Source organism: Silurus aristotelis (genome assembly GCF_946808225.1).
Source record: "Silurus aristotelis genome assembly, chromosome: 24".
Taxonomy (NCBI): Eukaryota; Metazoa; Chordata; class Actinopteri; order Siluriformes; family Siluridae; genus Silurus; species Silurus aristotelis.
Window position 1 is genome coordinate 5,868,302 of NC_139597.1, and position 19,214 is coordinate 5,887,515.

The window sequence follows — 19,214 nt, forward strand, 5'->3', positions numbered from 1 at the left end:
ATGTCTATTTCATATCTTTTGTTTTATAAAAAATAAATTGATTATTGCCATTTTTTGGTAATTCTTCTGTGTGTGTTGGGTAGAAGTGGATGTTGGAAAAGATCAGGAGTTCACCATTAACACACGCGGTGCTGGTGGCCAGGGCAAAGTGGACGTGAAAATCCTCTCACCTTCTCGCCGGCCAATCCCATGCAAGGTTGAGTCCGGTACTTCCAATGAACTGCACACTGTGAAGTACATTCCCCCTGAAGAGGGACCCTACAAGGTGGATATCAGTTACGACGAGAACCCTGTGCCAGGAAGCCCCTTTTCTGTGGAAGGAGTCATGCCTCCTGACCCCTCTAAAGTAAGTGGAATAGTAGATAGTGTAGATGAAGATCAAATAATTTATTTATCTATTAATTTACCAGCATACGCACCTATCCACTGTCCATCCATCCATCCATCCATCCATCCATCCATCCATCCATCCATCCATCCATCCATCAATCTTTCTACCTTTTAATTCATTATCCACCATCCATCTACAGTATCTAAACATAATAAAGCTTGTTTTGACTATCTATCTATCTATCTATCTATCTATCTATCTATCTATCTATCTATCTATCTATCTATCTATCTATCTATCTATCTATCTATCTATCTATCTATCTATCTATCTATCTATCTATCTATCTATCCATCCATCCATCCATCCATCCATCCATCCATCCATCCATCCATCCATCCATCCATATACTAAGCCTTTTACCCATTTGCATACATTCTAGTACATTATCCACATATCCATGTACAATAACACATCTTAAAGATTATTTTGACTTTTGACCCATCCATCCATCCATCCATCCATCCATCCATCCATCCATCCATCCAGCCAGCCATTCATCCATCCATCCATCCATCCATCCATCCATCCATCCATCCATCCATCCATCCATCCATCCCCATACTTACCTTTTTACTCATAAACAATCTATTCATCTAGCCATACATAATTCTATCCAGCGATTTACTGGGTTTTCCTTATATGACCTAAGGCAATTGATTATATAGTAATCTGCGAATAATCCATTGCTGCATGGGGACTTAGAGTGTGTGCTGTTACCTTTTGAACCAGTCACTAAACGTTGAACTACATTTTGCACGGGTCCAAGCATTGAAACAAATTAAAAGTTGGCTGAAGTTGGACAACCTTTTCTTTGTAAGAAAGAATGAGTGATTCGAGACATGAAACTGTACAGCACACGCTGACTGAGCAACCAAAAATCAGTGACCAGTGCAATAAATTTTACTCTCGATCGCAAAAATGTCGAGCAGACAACGTGCAGATATTTCTTTATGTTTAAAATGAAGTTTTGGGACCGAATGCTCCATGTTAGTTTTGTTCAGGAATGCTATTACATTAATGCATGCTGGTCACTTCTGGTTTTAGAGATGAGGAATGTTTTGAGTATCGTACAGCAGCATTAACCAATCCCATAAAATTAAACTAATTGAGTTCAACTTCCCATGAGCTTTTGAGGCTTGGAAATTACATACTAATCATTAGTAATTAATGCCACGTGTCCATCAGCATTCCTTTCAGAACATTCCTCTGCTTGCCCCTTTTCATTACCCTTCTTTTGAAGTGGGTGTGCATGTGTGTGCCTGTATATGAGTGTTGTTACTGTTTCTTTAATTACGAGAGAATGAGATTACCTGGCCAGTAAGGTCATCGCAGTATCTGTGAGCCACATGTTCCATTTTATAATACTCATATGGTTAGACTTGAAGATTGAATATGACATGGCAGAATATTTAACCGCTAGAGGAAATGTTGTTTCAGGTTCAGATGTTCAGGGTGTAATTAATTTGTCATGGGAGAGGTGAGCCAGAGTGTGCATGGCCACAGGGGTTAGTTTAAGTGCATCCGGAAAGCTTAAATTTTTTCACTTCCTTTGGGGAAAACAGCTAAAGTAGATATATTACATATTACAGTTAAGTGTAGAATAGGGTTGTAATACAATACCATTTTCCTGTGTCCGTTTTGCAAATATCTTTATTTATGTTTATGCCCAAAGCCAGGGCTATTTTAACTAATGTTCTCTAAACTAATTTTGCCTATTTGTATCTGTATTTACAGAATATCAATATAAAGGAAATTATCTCTTCAATCCAAATAGTGTCTTCATATTCACGTAGAAGTAGAAAAAAAAAAAAAAAAGTAGTAACTTACATGATAATGTATGCTTGTCATATACAGTTTTTAATATTAAATATTTTAAAATATTTCATTTGATTTAACTTAAGGTACGAGCCTATGGCCCAGGCTTAAGGGGAGGAATTGTGGGTAAACCAGCTCCATTTGCCATTGACACCAAAGGTGCCGGCACTGGTGGTCTAGGCCTGACAGTGGAGGGTCCCTGTGAGGCGAAAATTGAGTGCCAGGACAATGGAGACGGCTCCTGTTCTGTATCATACTTGCCCACTGAACCAGGTGAATACGCCATCAACATTCTGTTTGCCGATCAGCACGTCCCCGGATCACCCTTCAAAGCCATGGTGCAATCGGTATTCGACCCGAACAAAGTGACGGTCAGCGGGCCAGGTTTAGAAAGGGGCAAAGTGGACGAGGCTGCATCCTTTACAGTGGACTGTTCCAAAGCAGGGGATGCAGATCTCACTATCGAGATTATCTCAGACTCAGGTGCACAGGCTCAAGTGCATATCCAGAACAACAGTGATGGCACATACTCCATCACCTACGTGCCCCAATTCCACGGCATGTACACCATCACTATTAAATATGGTGGACATGCTGTGCCAAAATTTCCTGCCCGTGTCGAGGTGGATCCTGCTGTCGACACCAGTGGAATCAAAGTCTATGGACCTGGAATTGAACCTAGAGGTAAGCCTCCTTAGTAGCGCTTTAACCCTTTAATCCATCCAACTCTCCTGAGCACATGAGCTCTTCAAATCCTGATGATTATATATTTTTTTAATTTGCTGTATGCATGTTTGCAGGAGTCCTTAGAGAAGTCACTACACACTTTATTGTGGACACCCGCACTCACAATGTGACCGGAGGAAACCACATCAAAGCCTGCGTTGTTAACCCTTCAGGCACCAACACAGAGGCATACATCACTGATAGAGGGGATGGGACCTACAGAGTGGAGTACACTGCTTATGAGGATGGTGAGATGTTCAACAGACCCCTATATATAGACCCATATATACTGTGTCTCACAAAAGTGAGTACACCCCTCACATTTCAACAACCATTTTATTATGTGTTTTTAAGAGACAATAATATAGAAATATAACTTGGATATATTTTAGAGTAGTCAATGTGCAGCTTATATAGCAGTATAGATTTACTGTCCTCTGAAAATAACTCAACATACAGCCATTATTGTCTAAATACCTGGCAACAAAAGTGAGTACACCCTAAGCGAAAATGTCAAAACTGTGTCCAAAGTGTCAATATTTTGTGTGAGTACTATTGTTATTTAGCACTGCCTTAATCCTCCTGGGTACAATATGGAAATTACCAGAGCTGCACAGGTTGTTGTTGGGATCCTCTTCCACTTCTCCATACCGACATCATGAAGCTGTTGTCATGGATGTTAGATACATGGTGTTTTTCTACCTTCTGCTTGAGGATGCCCCACAGGTGCTCGATAAGGTTCAGGTCTGGAGACATATATCCAAATTTTATTTCTATAGTATTGTCCCTTGAGAACATATAATAAAATGGTTGCTGAAATGGGAGGGGTGTACTCACCTTTGTGAGAAACTGTATATATAAACAAAGGTTTGTAAAGTATATAAGGTCTATGCACAAATTACATGATAATCAGCTGCATTTCAGTTTTATAAGATTATTTTTTATGAATGTACCAGTAATGTGATGCTGAAGTTGGGCATAATCATCAATACTGGCCAAATCTAATTTTATATAGCATAAGTAATAAAAACAACCTGATTGTTTTTGTAACACTACTAGACCCAGTTGTCTAAAAGCTTTTCACGGTTAATAAAAGTATTTTGTGTGGAAAGTGATTGCACTGAGAGAGTAATAATGTATATTGCATTTAGAGCTGCATTGGTAGGATCAGTTTCCCTACTGCAGGCATTATAATCAGAATTTCTTACTCATACTAACCAACTGTGCACATGGGCCCGTGTGTGTGGGTGTGTGTGTGTATACAGGCGTGCACCTGATTGAGGTGTTGTTTGATGACGTGACGGTTCCTAAGAGCCCATTCAGAGTGTCAGTAACAGAAGGCTGTGATCCGAGCCGTGTTCGGGCGTATGGACCAGGTCTAGAAGAGGGACTAGTCAACAAATCCAACCGCTTCACTGTGGAGACCAGGTAGATATTTTATTTGCACTTATTACTAAGCCTGAAGCATATTACACAAGAACTACCAGCTGTCAATTCTGGATCTGCCAGGGGATCCTGAAAATTGTGCAATACACACAGAAAAATCAATTGCTTTGTCGCTCCAGAAATGTACCTCTGAACATTGGTAAATTTTTGTGCCTTCTTGTTTGTACCCATAAAAGAACATTAATGCACCCCAATGATTGAAATGTACCTTTGTGTCCTAGTATGTTTTAAAATTACATCCTGATATTTTTCCATAGCATTTCACTGATGTTCCACTGAACTGAATTCTTTTAGAGGTACAAACAAGAAGGCACAAAAATGTACCAGTGTTCAAAGATGCATTGCTGTTTCCTGCTAGGGTACAGCTGGAGTGACAAAATAACTCTTTTAGGTACAGTCCTGTACCTTGATTTTTCTATGTGTAAGGTCTGAAATCCAGGAAATCCAACTTTTAAATTCATCTGTCTATTTCTGTTTTCAGAGGTGCTGGTACAGGTGGCCTCGGCTTGGCCATTGAGGGTCCATCTGAGGCTAAGATGTCCTGTAAGGATAATAAAGATGGAAGTTGTAGTGTGGAGTACATTCCCTTCACTCCTGGAGAGTATGATGTGAACATCACATTCGGAGGCCTTCCAATTCCAGGTGAGATATTTCACTTAACACGATATGTTATAGGAATCAGTCCCAAAGCTTAATTATTTTGTCAAACTACTATATTTTTCTAGTTAAACATGAAAGAGAACGGTAATACATTTACAAAAAATCTGTTAATAGTTTTATAAGTTTGTTTGTTGTTCAATGAGATACAGTGGGTTTGAGTTATAACCAGTGTTTTTAGATTGTGTTCAAGAGCATGTGAAATGTTTTTACTATGCAGGCAGTCCATTTAGAGTCCCAGTTCGAGAGCTAGTGGATCCCAGTAAGGTGAGGTGTTCTGGTCCAGGTCTGGGCAACGGAGTGCGAGCTCATGTCCCACAAACCTTCACTGTGGACTGCAGTAATGCCGGCTTGGCCCCACTGGAGGTGCTACTCTACAGCCCAACTGGTAAACACGCATACACGCGTTTACCGTCATTAAATCACAGTATGGCATTAGGTCATATGTTGAATAGAGTATGATAACCCTAGAAGTATTACCATCTATCAGAAGCTTCCAAATAAGGCCTTCCAGAACTATGAAAAATAAAAACAAAAGGAATACAATACAAAATCTGTGTTTTGCTGTAACAGACTTGGAAATTGTTAAGTATCAGAAAGCTGTTGTCATGATTCGAAAAAGAACAGCTAAATGCACTGACCTAAATACAGAATCATTGGGTTTCTTTTAAATTTTCTGCATGGAGAACTGTTTGAGATGCATTCACCAAGTGTGCTAACCTTGTGTTAACCAATTTAATTATGTATATAATGCACCTGAGATTCTACCCAAGAATACACTAAATTAAAAATATATTTTTTATTCATTTTCATGGCGGGTGCCATTATTTGTGAAATAAAATGTAAGCATATACACTGCGTTAATTTTAGAATTAATTGAGCTAATCATTTCAATTCTCCACCTCTGTAGGAGCAACAGAGCCGGTTAGCATTACAGATAATGGTGATGGTACTCACACTGTGATTTACACCCCCTCAAAAGACGGACCTTACACAGTTTATGTCAAATATGCCGACCAGGAAGTTCCACGAAGGTAAAATTGTGTCACTCTACTTCATTCATTAATCAGGATTAACCGAAATTATTGATTTCTTCAGAAACTTTTACTCTTAAACTTTTAATCACATAGAGAATCGAAAATAGTTTTTAAACCATTTCTTTTTTATTCTTTGTTTTTTTTACCAGTCCCTTTAAAGTAAAAGCCTTGCCTGCTCATGATGCCAGTAAGGTTCGTGCCAGCGGCCCTGGTCTTAATGCCGCTGGAGTCCCTGCCAGCCTTCCGGTGGAATTCACCATTGATGCCCGTGATGCTGGTGAAGGACTTCTTACTGTCCAGATCCTGGTGAGTCAGATGATTTGTCCTGCAAACGTGGACAACTCTTTATTTGAAGACTAGATATTATTACACCTGGTGCACATCTTGATCTTTGACCTCCAAATACAGGATCCGGATGGGTGCAGGCGTGAGGTCTCTGTGTATGTGGAGGACTGGGGAAGGAGGGTGTGGGACAGCCATATTGTAAAGGGCACCATCCCCTTCTATATTCTTAAGAAAGGCTGTGTAAGGCGTCCTTTTGGCCTTTTTTCTGTCCCATTCACCGTGTCTGATGTCTCCCATCCTCCTTCCCTTCCCTCATCTCCCTTCTTTTTGAGCCTTCATACCCTCTTGCACCCAGATCTATATATATTTACCCATTTATAGGGTATAGCAGCCTTTTTGAGTAGTAGAAGATACTACTAGGTGTATCCGGTGCTCTGTTGCCACTATTAGGTCTGTGATCTTTTATTTTTGTCTGCATACCTCAAATCTCTAGATAGAACATTTAGTCTTTACCTCAACAGGTGGTGCAGAAAGTTAGATGGATATTTAATGTTAGAGTTCCTGTAAAAGGGCTAAAGGGCTCGAATGCGCTGCTGTAAATATGTACAATGTGGTAGCTCAGTGGTTATTTTGTTGACTCTGAATCGGACGGTCATTAGTTCAAATCCCAGCGCTGCCAATGCTGGGTCTTTGAGCAAGGCCCTTAACCCTAAACTGTTCAGTTGTAAGATGCTCCGGATAAGTGTGTCTGACAAAATTCTGCAAATGTACACAAATGCCACAGACAAGTAGAATGTATTTTTGTGATGTGCAACTTTCTCCTTTCCTCCTTTTTGATAAATCTTAAAGTGATGAATTAATTTAAGAATAAAACACAAAGTTGATCACTGGCCAGTTCCCACCCATCAGCCCCGATTTCTCTGACATCACCAACAACTTCAGACAGAGGAGAATGAGGGCTAACATGTGCTTGCTCTGTGATGCATGAAGCCAGCGATCCTGATCTTTTTGAACCAATGCTAATGCTGCATTACAGGGCAGCAACTCTTTGGAGAAAAGGTCTATCTGCCCGAAGCTCTAAAATGCTGATGATATTTTAGTATTGTTGTGATTTATAAGAAGAAACATTCCTCCCTCCCATCATTGCTATTTACCAATGAGGCAATCACCTTTTCTGTTGTACAATTCAGGGGCCCAACTTTTTATCTATTAATTAATGATGCTATATTCATTCATGCTGTTATTTTATGTTTAATGTCCACAGAACAATGTGCTCTTGCTATTATCATTCCCTCAATCAAACCCTCTTTTTTTTTTAAAAGACAAAAGCTGTCTGTTGTAAAGACTTTCCTTTATCAGAAACTTGGTTACACTGTGACTTGAATGTTCCGAAGGGCTGTCATTAGAGAGTTCGTTAAAAAAATCTTACAATATCATTAATTATTTGTGGATTCAATACCCATTTACAGGCGAATATTCAATAGAGCCTTGGTTTCGGATTATTTTTTCTCTAAATGATAAATGGGGAGGGTTGTATTAGGAAGGGCATCCAGCGCAAAAACATGTGCCAAATCAAACATGCGGATCACGGATGATCCGCTGTGGCGACCCCTAATGGGAGAAGCCGAAAGAAAGTTAATATATATTTTTTGCTTATTACAATGTGATATAAGTTTGAAATACAGTCAACCCCCGATAATTGGCGGTGCAGAACTCGCAGCTCGGAAAATTTACGTTTTCTCATTTGGAACCTAAATAACAACAAGTTGCGGATTATCTTTACAATTCCGCAGGGGGACGGAATGTTCAGGATCATTAGGAATAACATTTTAAATGATGTATTTGGTCAAATACTGTACACTATTATGCTTATAAAGTGACATAATGTCTAGATGAATTCACTAAGGTACCATAGAAGCTGTGGGAGTGTGTCCAAAATCTGGAATCTTACTCTTACTCTTAGAACGTAACCCCCCTGAGTTCCGGGGGACCACTGTGCAGTGCTAGTATGGGTTTGTGAAAATCTTTACTTGCAGCAGCTCAAAGACCCTATGCTTTAGGGTTGTTTTCTCCACTGACTGACATGGTGCTAATTATTTACATCTTAACTGCAGATTCTTTGTGTTTACATTTATTTACATATATCATAGGTAAAAATCTGGTCTCTGTGCACTGACACTCCATTAAGTTTGATCTAATTATTCAATGTAGTTCCATTACATAACTTACTAATTGTTGCCTAAAACAGTTAACACTTTTTTATACAAATTATTTTGCTTATTGAAGCGAGTCGTTATATCAGCTATAGATTTATGTATTTATGAAAAAAATCATGTTTGAGTTGGATGATTCACATAGGGACGTGTATGACGTACTTGCTTGTTAAACCGAGCCGTGTTTTAAATAGGATCCAGAAGGAAAGCCAAAGAAAGCAAACATCAGGGACAACAGAGATGGAACATACACAGTGTCCTATGTGCCGGATATGACAGGGCGCTACACAATCACTATCAAATACGGCGGAGACGAGATTCCGTTCTCTCCATACCGCATCCATGCGCTGCCCACTGGAGATGCCAGCAAGTGTTTGGTCACAGGTACGCAACTGATTAAATGGAAAATCTCGACTTCTTTTAATTATGGCATCAACTTCACCCAGTCAATATACACCGATCTGGCATAACATTATGACATTATAACATTATGACCGATAAAGTGAATAACACTGATAATCTCATTATCATGGCACCTGTTATAGCGTGGGATTTATTAGGCAGCAAGTGAACATTTTGTCCTCTAACCGGCAACAGGGACATGGCTGGCCAAGGCTCAATGATGCAAGTGGGGAGTAAAGGCTGGTACATGTAGTCAGATCCAAAAGACGAGCTCCTGTAGTTAAAATTGCTAAAGAATTTAATGCCGTTAATGTTCATTTGGTCAGGACTGTTTTTAAAATCAGACCATTCACCTTGACTGTTAATTTCTGTAAAGCTGCTTTGAGACAATGTCTGTTGTGAAAAACAATTAGGCAGGTGGTCATAATGTTATGTCTGAAAATACAATGTTATGGCTATAAAGTTATGCCTGGTAGGTGTAAATAGATAATTATAATACCAATGCTACTGTACACATATGTTTTTTGTATTAACTGTGTCTATCAAAATATTTACCTGCAGTTTCCATTGGTGGACACGGCCTGGGTAAGTAGTCTAATACTAAACCCCCTCAACTATAGACTTTATATTGCACATAGCCAGTTAGCCAGTTTCTCGCCACAAAGCCAGCCTTGTGTTATTAACCATATATACCAAATTCCCTGACTAGGCTCTGGACTCGGACCCACTATTCAGATTGGCGAGGAAACCGTCATCACTGTGGATGCAAAGGCTGCCGGTAAAGGAAAAGTCACATGCAAAGTTTCCACCCCTGACGGAGCGGAACTGGACGTGGATGTTGTCGAGAACTCGGATGGAACATTCGATATCTACTACACAGCTCCAGAGCCAGGGAAATACATCATCACCATCCGCTTCGGTGGAGAGCACATCCCTAACAGCCCCTTCCATGTGGTGGTAAGTGCTTTCTACATTATGAAGAGTCCATAATGTGTCAGAAGGTAAAATAGTAGATCAGCAAGTTCATGAGAACAAACCGTTTTCAGATCATCTGAAAACAGGATGTGATCGGTATTGCTGAAATGACATAGACATTTTAATGTGCTGGGGTCAGGAATAGAAAAAGATGGATTAGCAGTGGGTCATTGTCATTGCTTTGTGGGTAAGGCATTGGACTTTGGATCCAAAGGTTGTGAGTTTAAATCCCAGCTACACCTAGCTGCAACTCCTGGGGCCCTGAGCAAGTAAATTGTAAGTCACCCTGGATAAGGGCATCTGCCAAATGCTGTAAATGTAAATTTCCAGAGCTCTGGAAATGGTCCTCAATATTTTTTTAAATATAGCATTTCATATTTGCTATACAGCACATTGAAATTTGCAGCACACAAACACTTTAAATGCATGCGATTATTTTGTAAATGTATTTTATTTACTGAGAAAACATAAAGGCATTGTTATCTTCATTTAGAGTTGTTGAAGCATTCACATTTGCCAACATTTAATCAAGACAGAAATGAACTCTGTCAGAGCTGCTGTATCAATCAACACATTTTGATCAATCAGAATTAAACATTTACCAGCTCTGTGGCATAAAGCTAAAATTACAGTATGCATTTTGTAATTTCAGGAGATAACTGTATCTTCAGAAGCTTTATATGTGTTTTAGGATAATGCTGAGTACCTGGCAACAATGACTAAATGTTCAAATGCATGAGTGTGGTTTTCAGCCAAACTAACCATGTGACTTCCTCCATCCCCAGGCGTGTGATACTGTTCCTATAATAGAGGAGCCGTGTGATAAAGTGCAGTTACAGCAGCCCTACTCGCCTTACCAGGGTTACTCCCCTCACTGGGTACTCATTTAAGCCCTTGCCTCTCCACAGCTTCCCTTATACAATCTCCATCCCATTCATGCATTTTTTTCAACCCCTCAGCCATCCTCTCCATCCATTCTTCCATCCATCCATCCATCCATCCATCCATCCATCCATCCATCCATCCATCCATCCATTCATCCATCCATCCATCCATCCATCCATCTTCTCTACACAATTATTTCAGCCATAACATTTTAACTACAGTTTCGACTACCCAAGTCAGCACTTCAACTAAAACCTTCTTTGACTTGTATCTTCTTTTTGTGCATGGCTTGCTCGCTTCTCTTGGCTAGGATCCTCTCAGATGGTTCTGAACACAAAGTTCTCACTAGCAAATGGCGCTTACAGTGAATCTGTTTCTGTTCCAGGCTACTGAGGAACCTGTTACAGCCATCAATGGCATGGAGCCCATGCTTCGTCCATTCAGTTTGGTCATTCCGTTTACAGTGCAGAAAGGAGAGATCACAGGTTTGATTCAAGCACATTTGTATAAATTGTATAAAAACACTAAACTTGACATACTGCTAGTAGATATCATGCTGTTTTTAGCTTTAGAATTCCAGGCATCCTTCATTAGAATGAGGAATATCCTGTAGTGTTACTGAACAACACATGCAATAAGAAATATATTTAGCTTCAGCATAAAGACATAAAAATTCATAAAACCAATAATTTATATTTTTATGTAATATTTACTAATAACCCACAGAACCTCATTCTTTCTGATAATTCTCAAATGAGATATTTGCATTCTTTTTTTATTTCATTATTTTTCCATTTACATTCTGTTTGAATGATCAATATTTGTATTCCACATATTTGTGCATCAGGCTCCATAAGAATTCAAATCCAAAGTCTGAGGAAACCAGTTTTAAACACTGATTTTGTATTTCTGAAAGCCATTTTGATTTGGATGCAAATTTAGTAATAATGTGCATTAAAGAAATGATGGCAGAAAAAGACTGACTTTTTTCTAAAGTTTCAACTTACTGTAGATCATTTTGATAGATATGTTTTAGAGAGGAAATACTTACTCGTTTTCAGGAAGCACTTTATCCAGGTCAGGAACACGATGGAGCTTATCTCGGGAACACTGCGTGCCAGTACACTTGGTACAGGACGCCAGGTCCATTGCAGTGCACCTTACACACACATACACACATTTACTCATTAACACTTACATTAGAAATGTGCTAGCTCAGTGCTTAAATCTCTGGGTTACAGGTTTGGGGGTTCAAGCCATATTATTATCAAGCTGTCACTCTTGGGCCTTTAAGCAAGACTTTTAATTCTAATAAGGAAACCAGAGAAAAACCTTGGAGGAATTCCATGTACACAGGGAGAAAAGACAGTAGCCTTATCCCAGGAGCAAACCAGCAACCATAAGAAGTTACCCACTTCAGGAAAATAAATTCCCAAATAAATATATAGGTTATAAGAATATTTTTAATTAAAGAAAACAATTGTGAGTAAAAATGTTTATTTTTTTAACTCATTCATTAGTGAAAATTTTATACAATCATTTTCCATGTTCTCTTGATGGGTGCCAATAATTCTGGAGTCAAATTTAGTAATGTACAAAAATGATGATCATCTCAGTTCATGTAGCAGCAAAGAAATGATGGCATAATTGTGTATTTTTTTAGGTGAGGTACGAATGCCTTCCGGCAAGACAGCTCGGCCTCACATCACTGACAATAAAGACGGCACTGTAACAGTGAAATACGCCCCTACTGAGAAAGGTCTGCATGAGATGGACATCAAATATGATGGCAACCACATACCAGGTGATAAACCACTTCTTTATCCATGATTATTTATGTACCTAAGATCTTTTATTAGGATTTTGTTTTGTCAAAACTGTGTACCAGAATTGAAGCCCCTCGTGTTTGTTCGGTTTACTTTCTTTGACAGGGAGTCCACTGCAGTTCTACGTCGATGCCATAAACAGTGGTCATGTGACTGCTTACGGGCCTGGCCTGAGTCACGGCATGGTCAACAAACCCTCGATCTTCACGATTGTCACAAAAGATGCAGGAGAAGGTATTTAATAAAAATATTATAAAAGCCTTATTAATTAAACTTTTGTTGCATAATAGAATTAACACTTGTCCTGTGCATTATTATTCAGGTGCTGTTTTGCTCTTTCTTTTCTTAGGTGGCCTTTCTCTGGCCGTCGAAGGTCCGTCTAAAGCGGAGATCAGCTGTAAAGACAACAAAGATGGCACCTGCACCGTCTCCTACCTGCCTACTGCACCAGGAGATTATAATATCATTGTCAAATTTGATGACAAGCACATCTCTGGGAGCCCCTTTACAGCCAAGATTACAGGTGAGTGTGTATAGGTCAGTGTGTGTAAGGGTTTGTCAGTGTTTAATATAAGAAAGAATGAAACAATCAATAACTGTTGTGTTTTTACACTTTATTTATTGCATGAATGTCATAATAGTACTGTCAACCCTTCAAATATTTACTATCCTGCTCTTTCTCTTGTGAAGGAGATGACTCCATGAGAACGTCCCAGTTAAACGTAGGCACAGCTTCTGACGTGTCTCTGAAGATAACAGAGACAGACCTAAGTTCCCTCACAGCAAGCATCCGAGCTCCATCTGGTAACGAGGAGCCGTGTCTGCTCAAAAGACTGCCTAACCGCCATATCGGTGAGCAGAATACCAACAGTGGTATTTCATGCTTTACTTCATATCTCACCTAGACAGTTGAATTAATAGGGATCTTTTAGTGTCTTTAAATGTTTCTTCTGAGGGACATTTCGAGTGTTACTTTATTTATAGGTCTTAAAGGTCTTAGACAGACTTTAATGATGCTCAAAATATCAGAATCAGAATCAGCTTTATTGCCAAGTATCATGGGTTGCATATACAAGGAATTGTCATGGTGTCCTGGTGCTATAAAAATATGAAAAACTATAACAACTAGGAAAATAAAATAATAAAATAATAAATAAAGATAAACGGTATAGGGTTTACATTACTGTAATTTTAGTTTTAAAGAAGCCGACCAGAGATGAGTCAGTTTTGGATGGAAAGAAGTTGTTTTTGTGGTGTCCACTTATCACATTGGACTATGCTAAATAATTATTAGATGAGAATTTCCTAGAAACTATTAGATGAGATTTTTTTTTAACAGTGTTCATGAAAAACACTGTAGAAAGAAAACAACTTGGAAGCCTCAGCCCACATTTCAAAGTACTTTACTCCACTAGTTATTAAAATTTGATGCTTTACTGCTAACCAGCTAATGGAGAACTCATCTTTTCTCATCTTTTCTTAGGGATCTCCTTTACTCCTAAGGAAGTGGGTGAGCATGTGGTGAGTGTGAAGAAGAACGGCAAACATGTGACCAACAGCCCATTCAAAATCATCGTGGGTCAGTCAGAAATCGGAGATGCCAGCAAAGTGAAAGTGTTTGGCAAAGGCCTGGTGGAGGGACACACCTTTGAGGTGGCAGAGTTCATCGTGGACACGAGAAATGCAGGTAAGAGTTGAGGGGTTTAAACAAATTGAATATAAGGGAACTATTCATATTCTCAAAAACAATGTTTGAGTACAATTGAGAATAATCGGGATTTATATTTTTTCATTTTAATCCAAATCACAAAGGGATTTGGTATACCAGTAATAAAATAAAACATTCAAGAATTTCAAATATGCCAGGTTAAATTATTCCCTGGACATTATGAATGATGAAATAACAAGAAAATATATATTTAGCATTCTTAGCAACTGTGCTTCAACTGAAAGAAGTGTTTGGGTTGAGCTATACTGCTTCAGGAAATCAGAACTATAAGTCAGGGCTAAATCTTTCAGTTAATGCAGCCGGTTTCACTTGAATAAGTCTGAATAAATTCGCTTTGACCTTTTTGTTTATTTTCAGGATGAACTCAGAAACCCCTTTTATGACCAAACCATCACTGGCACTGCATTAAACGTGTAGCATTGGATTTAACATTAATCGATATTCATGTATCCCAACTCAGTCTTAAACTGTATATCATAATAAACATGGCCAAAGTAAAGTTCCATCAGGATATCGTGTAAAGCCCACATTATATTGCATATTATAAGCGAACACTAGGGGGCCTAAAACAGACCCTTGTGGGACACCATAATTAATTTTATTAGCTGCTGCAATTTAATCAATCCTAACACACATATATTACATTATCTAGGTATTATCTCATGATAATAGCAAATATCGCCCTGTTAGGTTATGGTGGTCTGGGTCTGTCCATCGAAGGTCCCAGCAAAGTGGACATTAACTGTGAAGACATCGAGGATGGCACATGCAAAGTAACCTACTGCCCCACGGAGCCGGGTACCTATATAATCAACATCAAGTTTGCAGACCAGCATGTGCCAGGTACAGGGCTTAAAAATACATATTGGCCTTTAGGGCAATTTCAGTATATTGTTTTTCAAATGCTGTAGATCATAAGTAAAAATAAATAAACACATTTTTGCTTTATACGGAAATACGGAAAACAAAACACACTGAAAAGCAGAAGGTGAATGCAATCCATGTTGCCTTAAAAAAATTAACCAGATCATTAAAATGGAGTACCATGAACAAGGAGTATTGCTTTTCATCAGAGACAGAGAAAACATACCACACTGAAAAGCAAAACATTCAGTGCACTGAATTTTTGCTGCTTGAACTCAACAGGGGATTGTTGTTGTTGTATTTCATTTCACTGCTATCAGTGCTTTGCAGTCAGGCCACACTAAAATGCAACTTTAAACTTTATAACATTAGCTCTTAGCTAAAAGTAATTCATTTGAAACACTGCAAGAAATAAAGCATATTGGTACTCTGAGGCTTTTTCAACCTCATGCTTGGAACATGACTAGAAGTTGTGCCTTTTTCTGAGCTCAGGGACATTTGTGATATTTCTGTATTGTGTGCCTCTTTGCAGGAAGTCCCTTCACAGTAAAGGTGCTGGGGGAGGGCAGGATGAAGGAAAGCATCACCAGAAGAAGGCAGGCTCCCTCAATAGCTACTGTAGGCAGCACCTGCGACCTCAACCTCAAAATCCCAGGTGAGGAGAATTTACAGCTTAACCTATCCGTTTCGGTATCATAAAGAGGTTAATGGACGGAGAAAAAAAAGGACAAGTATAGGCACTTTTTTCCTTTCCGCACCTTATTCCATCTGTCACACCACCTGTGCTTTGTTCCAACCTTTTCAACTGCTTATTGTTTTAAAGAAAACTAGCATGATTTAAAAAAAAATCATTATCGCATTATGAACAAAAATAGATGAAGCGTGCAAGTTTTTTTTCTCGCCGTCTCGCTGATTTCCCAGATCTTACTGCTTTGTCTTTCCTCCTTCTCTTTCGCTGTGGCTTTCCTTCCTCTTTCTGGACCCATGCGTCCTGCAGGGAACTGGTTTCAGATGGTGTCGGCGCAAGAAAGGCTAACGCGCACCTTCACTCGCAGCAGCCACACATATACACGCACCGAGCGTACCGAGATCAGCAAGACGCGGGCAGGGGAAACCAAGCGCGAAGTGCGTGTTGAGGAGAGCACGCAGCTTGGGGGAGACCCCTTCAGAGATGTGTTCGGAGGATTTATGGGGCCCTTCAGTGGCATCCAGTCCCGTCAATCTGAGGGTGTGTGTGTGTTGGGTGCTTAGGTTGTTTGACATTTGTGTTTCAGTTTATTTAACCGGAAATGAATGAGTATCTGTAAAAGTAAGCCTATCAAAGTAGTGTTTTAGTTGCTTTTTAGTATTTATATAATTTTCCTGCAAAAAAAAAACTTTCCTGCACCTCTGTATCTCGTTATGCAGCTCCCAGTTGCTCCATTTTTTTCCCTTTTCTCGCATTTTTTTTAGGTGAGACTGGTACTCAAGAAATGACGGCTCAGGTGACGAGTCCTAGTGGCAAAATGGATGATGCTGAGATCATCGAGGGCGAAAACAGCACCTACAGTGTGCGCTTTGTGCCCCATGAGATGGGCCCTCACACAGTTAATGTGAAATACCGGGGCCAGCATGTTCCCGGAAGCCCCTTCCAGTTTACCGTGGGGCCGCTCGGAGAAGGAGGAGCTCATAAAGTACGTGCCGGTGGTACCGGTCTCGACAGAGGCGTTGCAGGAGTGCCAGGTAAGCTGTAGTGATTTTCAGTGTACAGTGTCAAATACAGTGTATGAAACACATGAAACATGAAACCTCTATTCAAGATTTTGAAAATAGTATGAGTAAGAGTGTGTTGGCTTTGCGTTTTGTAGCCGAGTTCAGTATCTGGACGCGTGAGGCAGGTGCTGGTGGATTGTCCATCGCTGTTGAGGGACCCAGTAAAGCTGAAATCTCCTTTGAAGACAGAAAGGACGGCTCCTGTGGAGTGGCCTATGTGGTCCAAGAACCCGGTAAGATGTTTTAGGTACACGTGTTCATAATACGGACTAAAAGTATTGGGACACCTGACTATAAAAGTGAAGCTGAAGCACCCACTTGTATAGGATGCAGTAGCATAATCTTTGGATGCAGTTGCATGACATTCTCTCCTAACGTGAACTAGGAGACCCAAACCTGTTCCAGCATGATAGTGCCCTTGTGCACAAAACAAACTCTATGAAGATATGCTTTGCATTGGTAGGAGTGGAAGATCTAGAGCTCTGACCTTAACCCTACTGAACACCTTTGGGATGAATTGGAACACTGAATGCACCCCAGGCCTCCTTGCCCCACAGAGCACAAATCTCCAAAAGCACACTCCAAAATCTAGTCACAACATCTTTCCAGGACAGTGAAAGGACTTAAAGGAGCCAATTGGGACTAAATGTGGAATGCGATGCTCAAAATACACATACTTATGGCCAGGTGTATGCAAACTTTTGGAATACAATGCAGGCTCTTAACCAGTGTAGAGAAATAACCTTGCTAATCTATTCATATGCATATACATATGTCTTGATGAGTATGTTAATAAGGTTGTTAAAGAGGCTGTATGTCAATGATTGCCAGGTGACTATGAGGTGTCAATCAAATTCAACGATGAACACATCCCAGACAGTCCGTTCATCGTTCCCATAGCGACGCTGTCTGACGACGCTCGAAGACTTACTGTTACTAGCCTGCAGGTTTGTTTCTCTCTTCCTCTTTTGTTCTTTCGCTTTATCTTTCTCTCACACACATACACATGACTCATGACTTCACAAGAGTAATAAACCACTCAGAGAATAACTGAGGTTAGAGGTTGACAAGACAAATGTCAAGGCCGGTGCAAACTGTGCTATCCATGTAGCCACTTCTCATTTAAATGTGACATTTACAAGGAAAAAAAACTTGCTCTTCCCCATGCAACCAAATCGTGGTACTAACATGTGTGTGTGAATTCAACTTATATATCAGTACCATACAAATGAAAGTTGTGTTCCTCATAAATACAGCAATAAAATGTATTTACAGTAGTGTTTTTTCACAGGAAACGGGTCTAAAAGTGAACCAGGAAGCATCTTTTGCAGTGCAGCTGAATGGCGCAAGGGGTATGATCGACGCCAAGGTTCACACACCCTCCGGTGCAGTGGAGGAGTGCTACATCACAGAACTAGACAATGGTGAGTGCACATTCACAAACCCACACACACATATCCATTTACAAGTCCCATTAAAATAGCTGTTTATTGTATGGTTTCTGAGAGCATCCGTCTATATCTTTGTGTTTCCTCTTCACAGACAAGCATGCCATTCGATTCATCCCACGTGAAAACGGAGTCCACTCCATCGACGTACGCTTCAACGGAAGCCATATTCCTGGCAGCCCCTTCAAGATCCGTGTGGGAGAACCGGGTCAAGTTGGAGACCCTGGCATGGTGTCTGCTTTTGGCCCCGGCCTGGAGGGAGGAACCACAGGTAAGTTTGACTCACTTAACAAACACATGCAAAACAAACTCAACTTGAAATCAAGTGTATCTTGAGCAGTGCGTCGAAATACAGTTGAGTGCATAAGTTTACATCCCCCTAATAAGACAATAATCTTATGGTAGACATTAAACATGTGTTTAATGTCATCGATGGTTTAGGATAGAGGTACTAGAGAATTGCTCAAAGTAAGCACACACTCTCTCTGGAGGCTCTCATCTCTCCCTCTATAATTCTTTCTGCCGCTCAACGAAGCATGTTATGGCATATTAGCTATTTTTAAAAGTCAACCTATTTTGCTGTACAGTAAATTAAACAAAAGAGACAGCATGGGTCAGTGGAATACTGAGAAATACAACATTTTCTCTGTTGTTTAAAACTAAAAGGTTTCCCTGTCTATGTCTCAAAGGTGTGCCCTCTGAATTCATCGTAAACACAGTCAACGCTGGAACCGGAGCGCTCTCCGTCACCATCGACGGA

The 19,214-nt window shown here is 39.9% G+C and overlaps 1 protein-coding gene across 8 annotated transcripts in view; it reads left to right on the forward strand.

Annotated features, from left to right (window-relative positions):
- flncb (filamin C, gamma b (actin binding protein 280)) overlaps window positions 1-19,214 on the forward strand; it is a 71,422-nt gene that overhangs the window by 49,514 nt on the left and 2,694 nt on the right. For 2 of the 8 annotated variants that reach the window (XM_083528778.1, XM_083528780.1), the window contains 27 exons: window positions 84-346; window positions 2,296-2,893; window positions 3,010-3,183; window positions 4,201-4,363; window positions 4,863-5,023; window positions 5,259-5,426; window positions 5,949-6,072; window positions 6,225-6,381; window positions 8,768-8,957; window positions 9,537-9,560; window positions 9,685-9,932; window positions 10,736-10,828; window positions 11,221-11,320; window positions 12,499-12,639; window positions 12,767-12,895; window positions 13,011-13,184; window positions 13,352-13,513; window positions 14,145-14,348; window positions 15,081-15,233; window positions 15,787-15,909; window positions 16,252-16,482; window positions 16,707-16,976; window positions 17,102-17,239; window positions 17,838-17,953; window positions 18,298-18,430; window positions 18,549-18,725; window positions 19,144-19,214. The exon at window positions 19,144-19,214 is cut by the window's right edge and continues 148 nt beyond it. In XM_083528778.1, the coding sequence (XP_083384904.1) occupies window positions 84-346; window positions 2,296-2,893; window positions 3,010-3,183; window positions 4,201-4,363; window positions 4,863-5,023; window positions 5,259-5,426; window positions 5,949-6,072; window positions 6,225-6,381; window positions 8,768-8,957; window positions 9,537-9,560; window positions 9,685-9,932; window positions 10,736-10,828; window positions 11,221-11,320; window positions 12,499-12,639; window positions 12,767-12,895; window positions 13,011-13,184; window positions 13,352-13,513; window positions 14,145-14,348; window positions 15,081-15,233; window positions 15,787-15,909; window positions 16,252-16,482; window positions 16,707-16,976; window positions 17,102-17,239; window positions 17,838-17,953; window positions 18,298-18,430; window positions 18,549-18,725; window positions 19,144-19,214 (4,685 nt within the window). The remainder of the gene's footprint in view (window positions 1-83; window positions 347-2,295; window positions 2,894-3,009; window positions 3,184-4,200; window positions 4,364-4,862; window positions 5,024-5,258; window positions 5,427-5,948; window positions 6,073-6,224; window positions 6,382-8,767; window positions 8,958-9,536; window positions 9,561-9,684; window positions 9,933-10,735; window positions 10,829-11,220; window positions 11,321-12,498; window positions 12,640-12,766; window positions 12,896-13,010; window positions 13,185-13,351; window positions 13,514-14,144; window positions 14,349-15,080; window positions 15,234-15,786; window positions 15,910-16,251; window positions 16,483-16,706; window positions 16,977-17,101; window positions 17,240-17,837; window positions 17,954-18,297; window positions 18,431-18,548; window positions 18,726-19,143) is intronic. The other 6 variants (XM_083528781.1, XM_083528779.1, XM_083528782.1 and 3 more) reach the window with 3 other exon arrangements.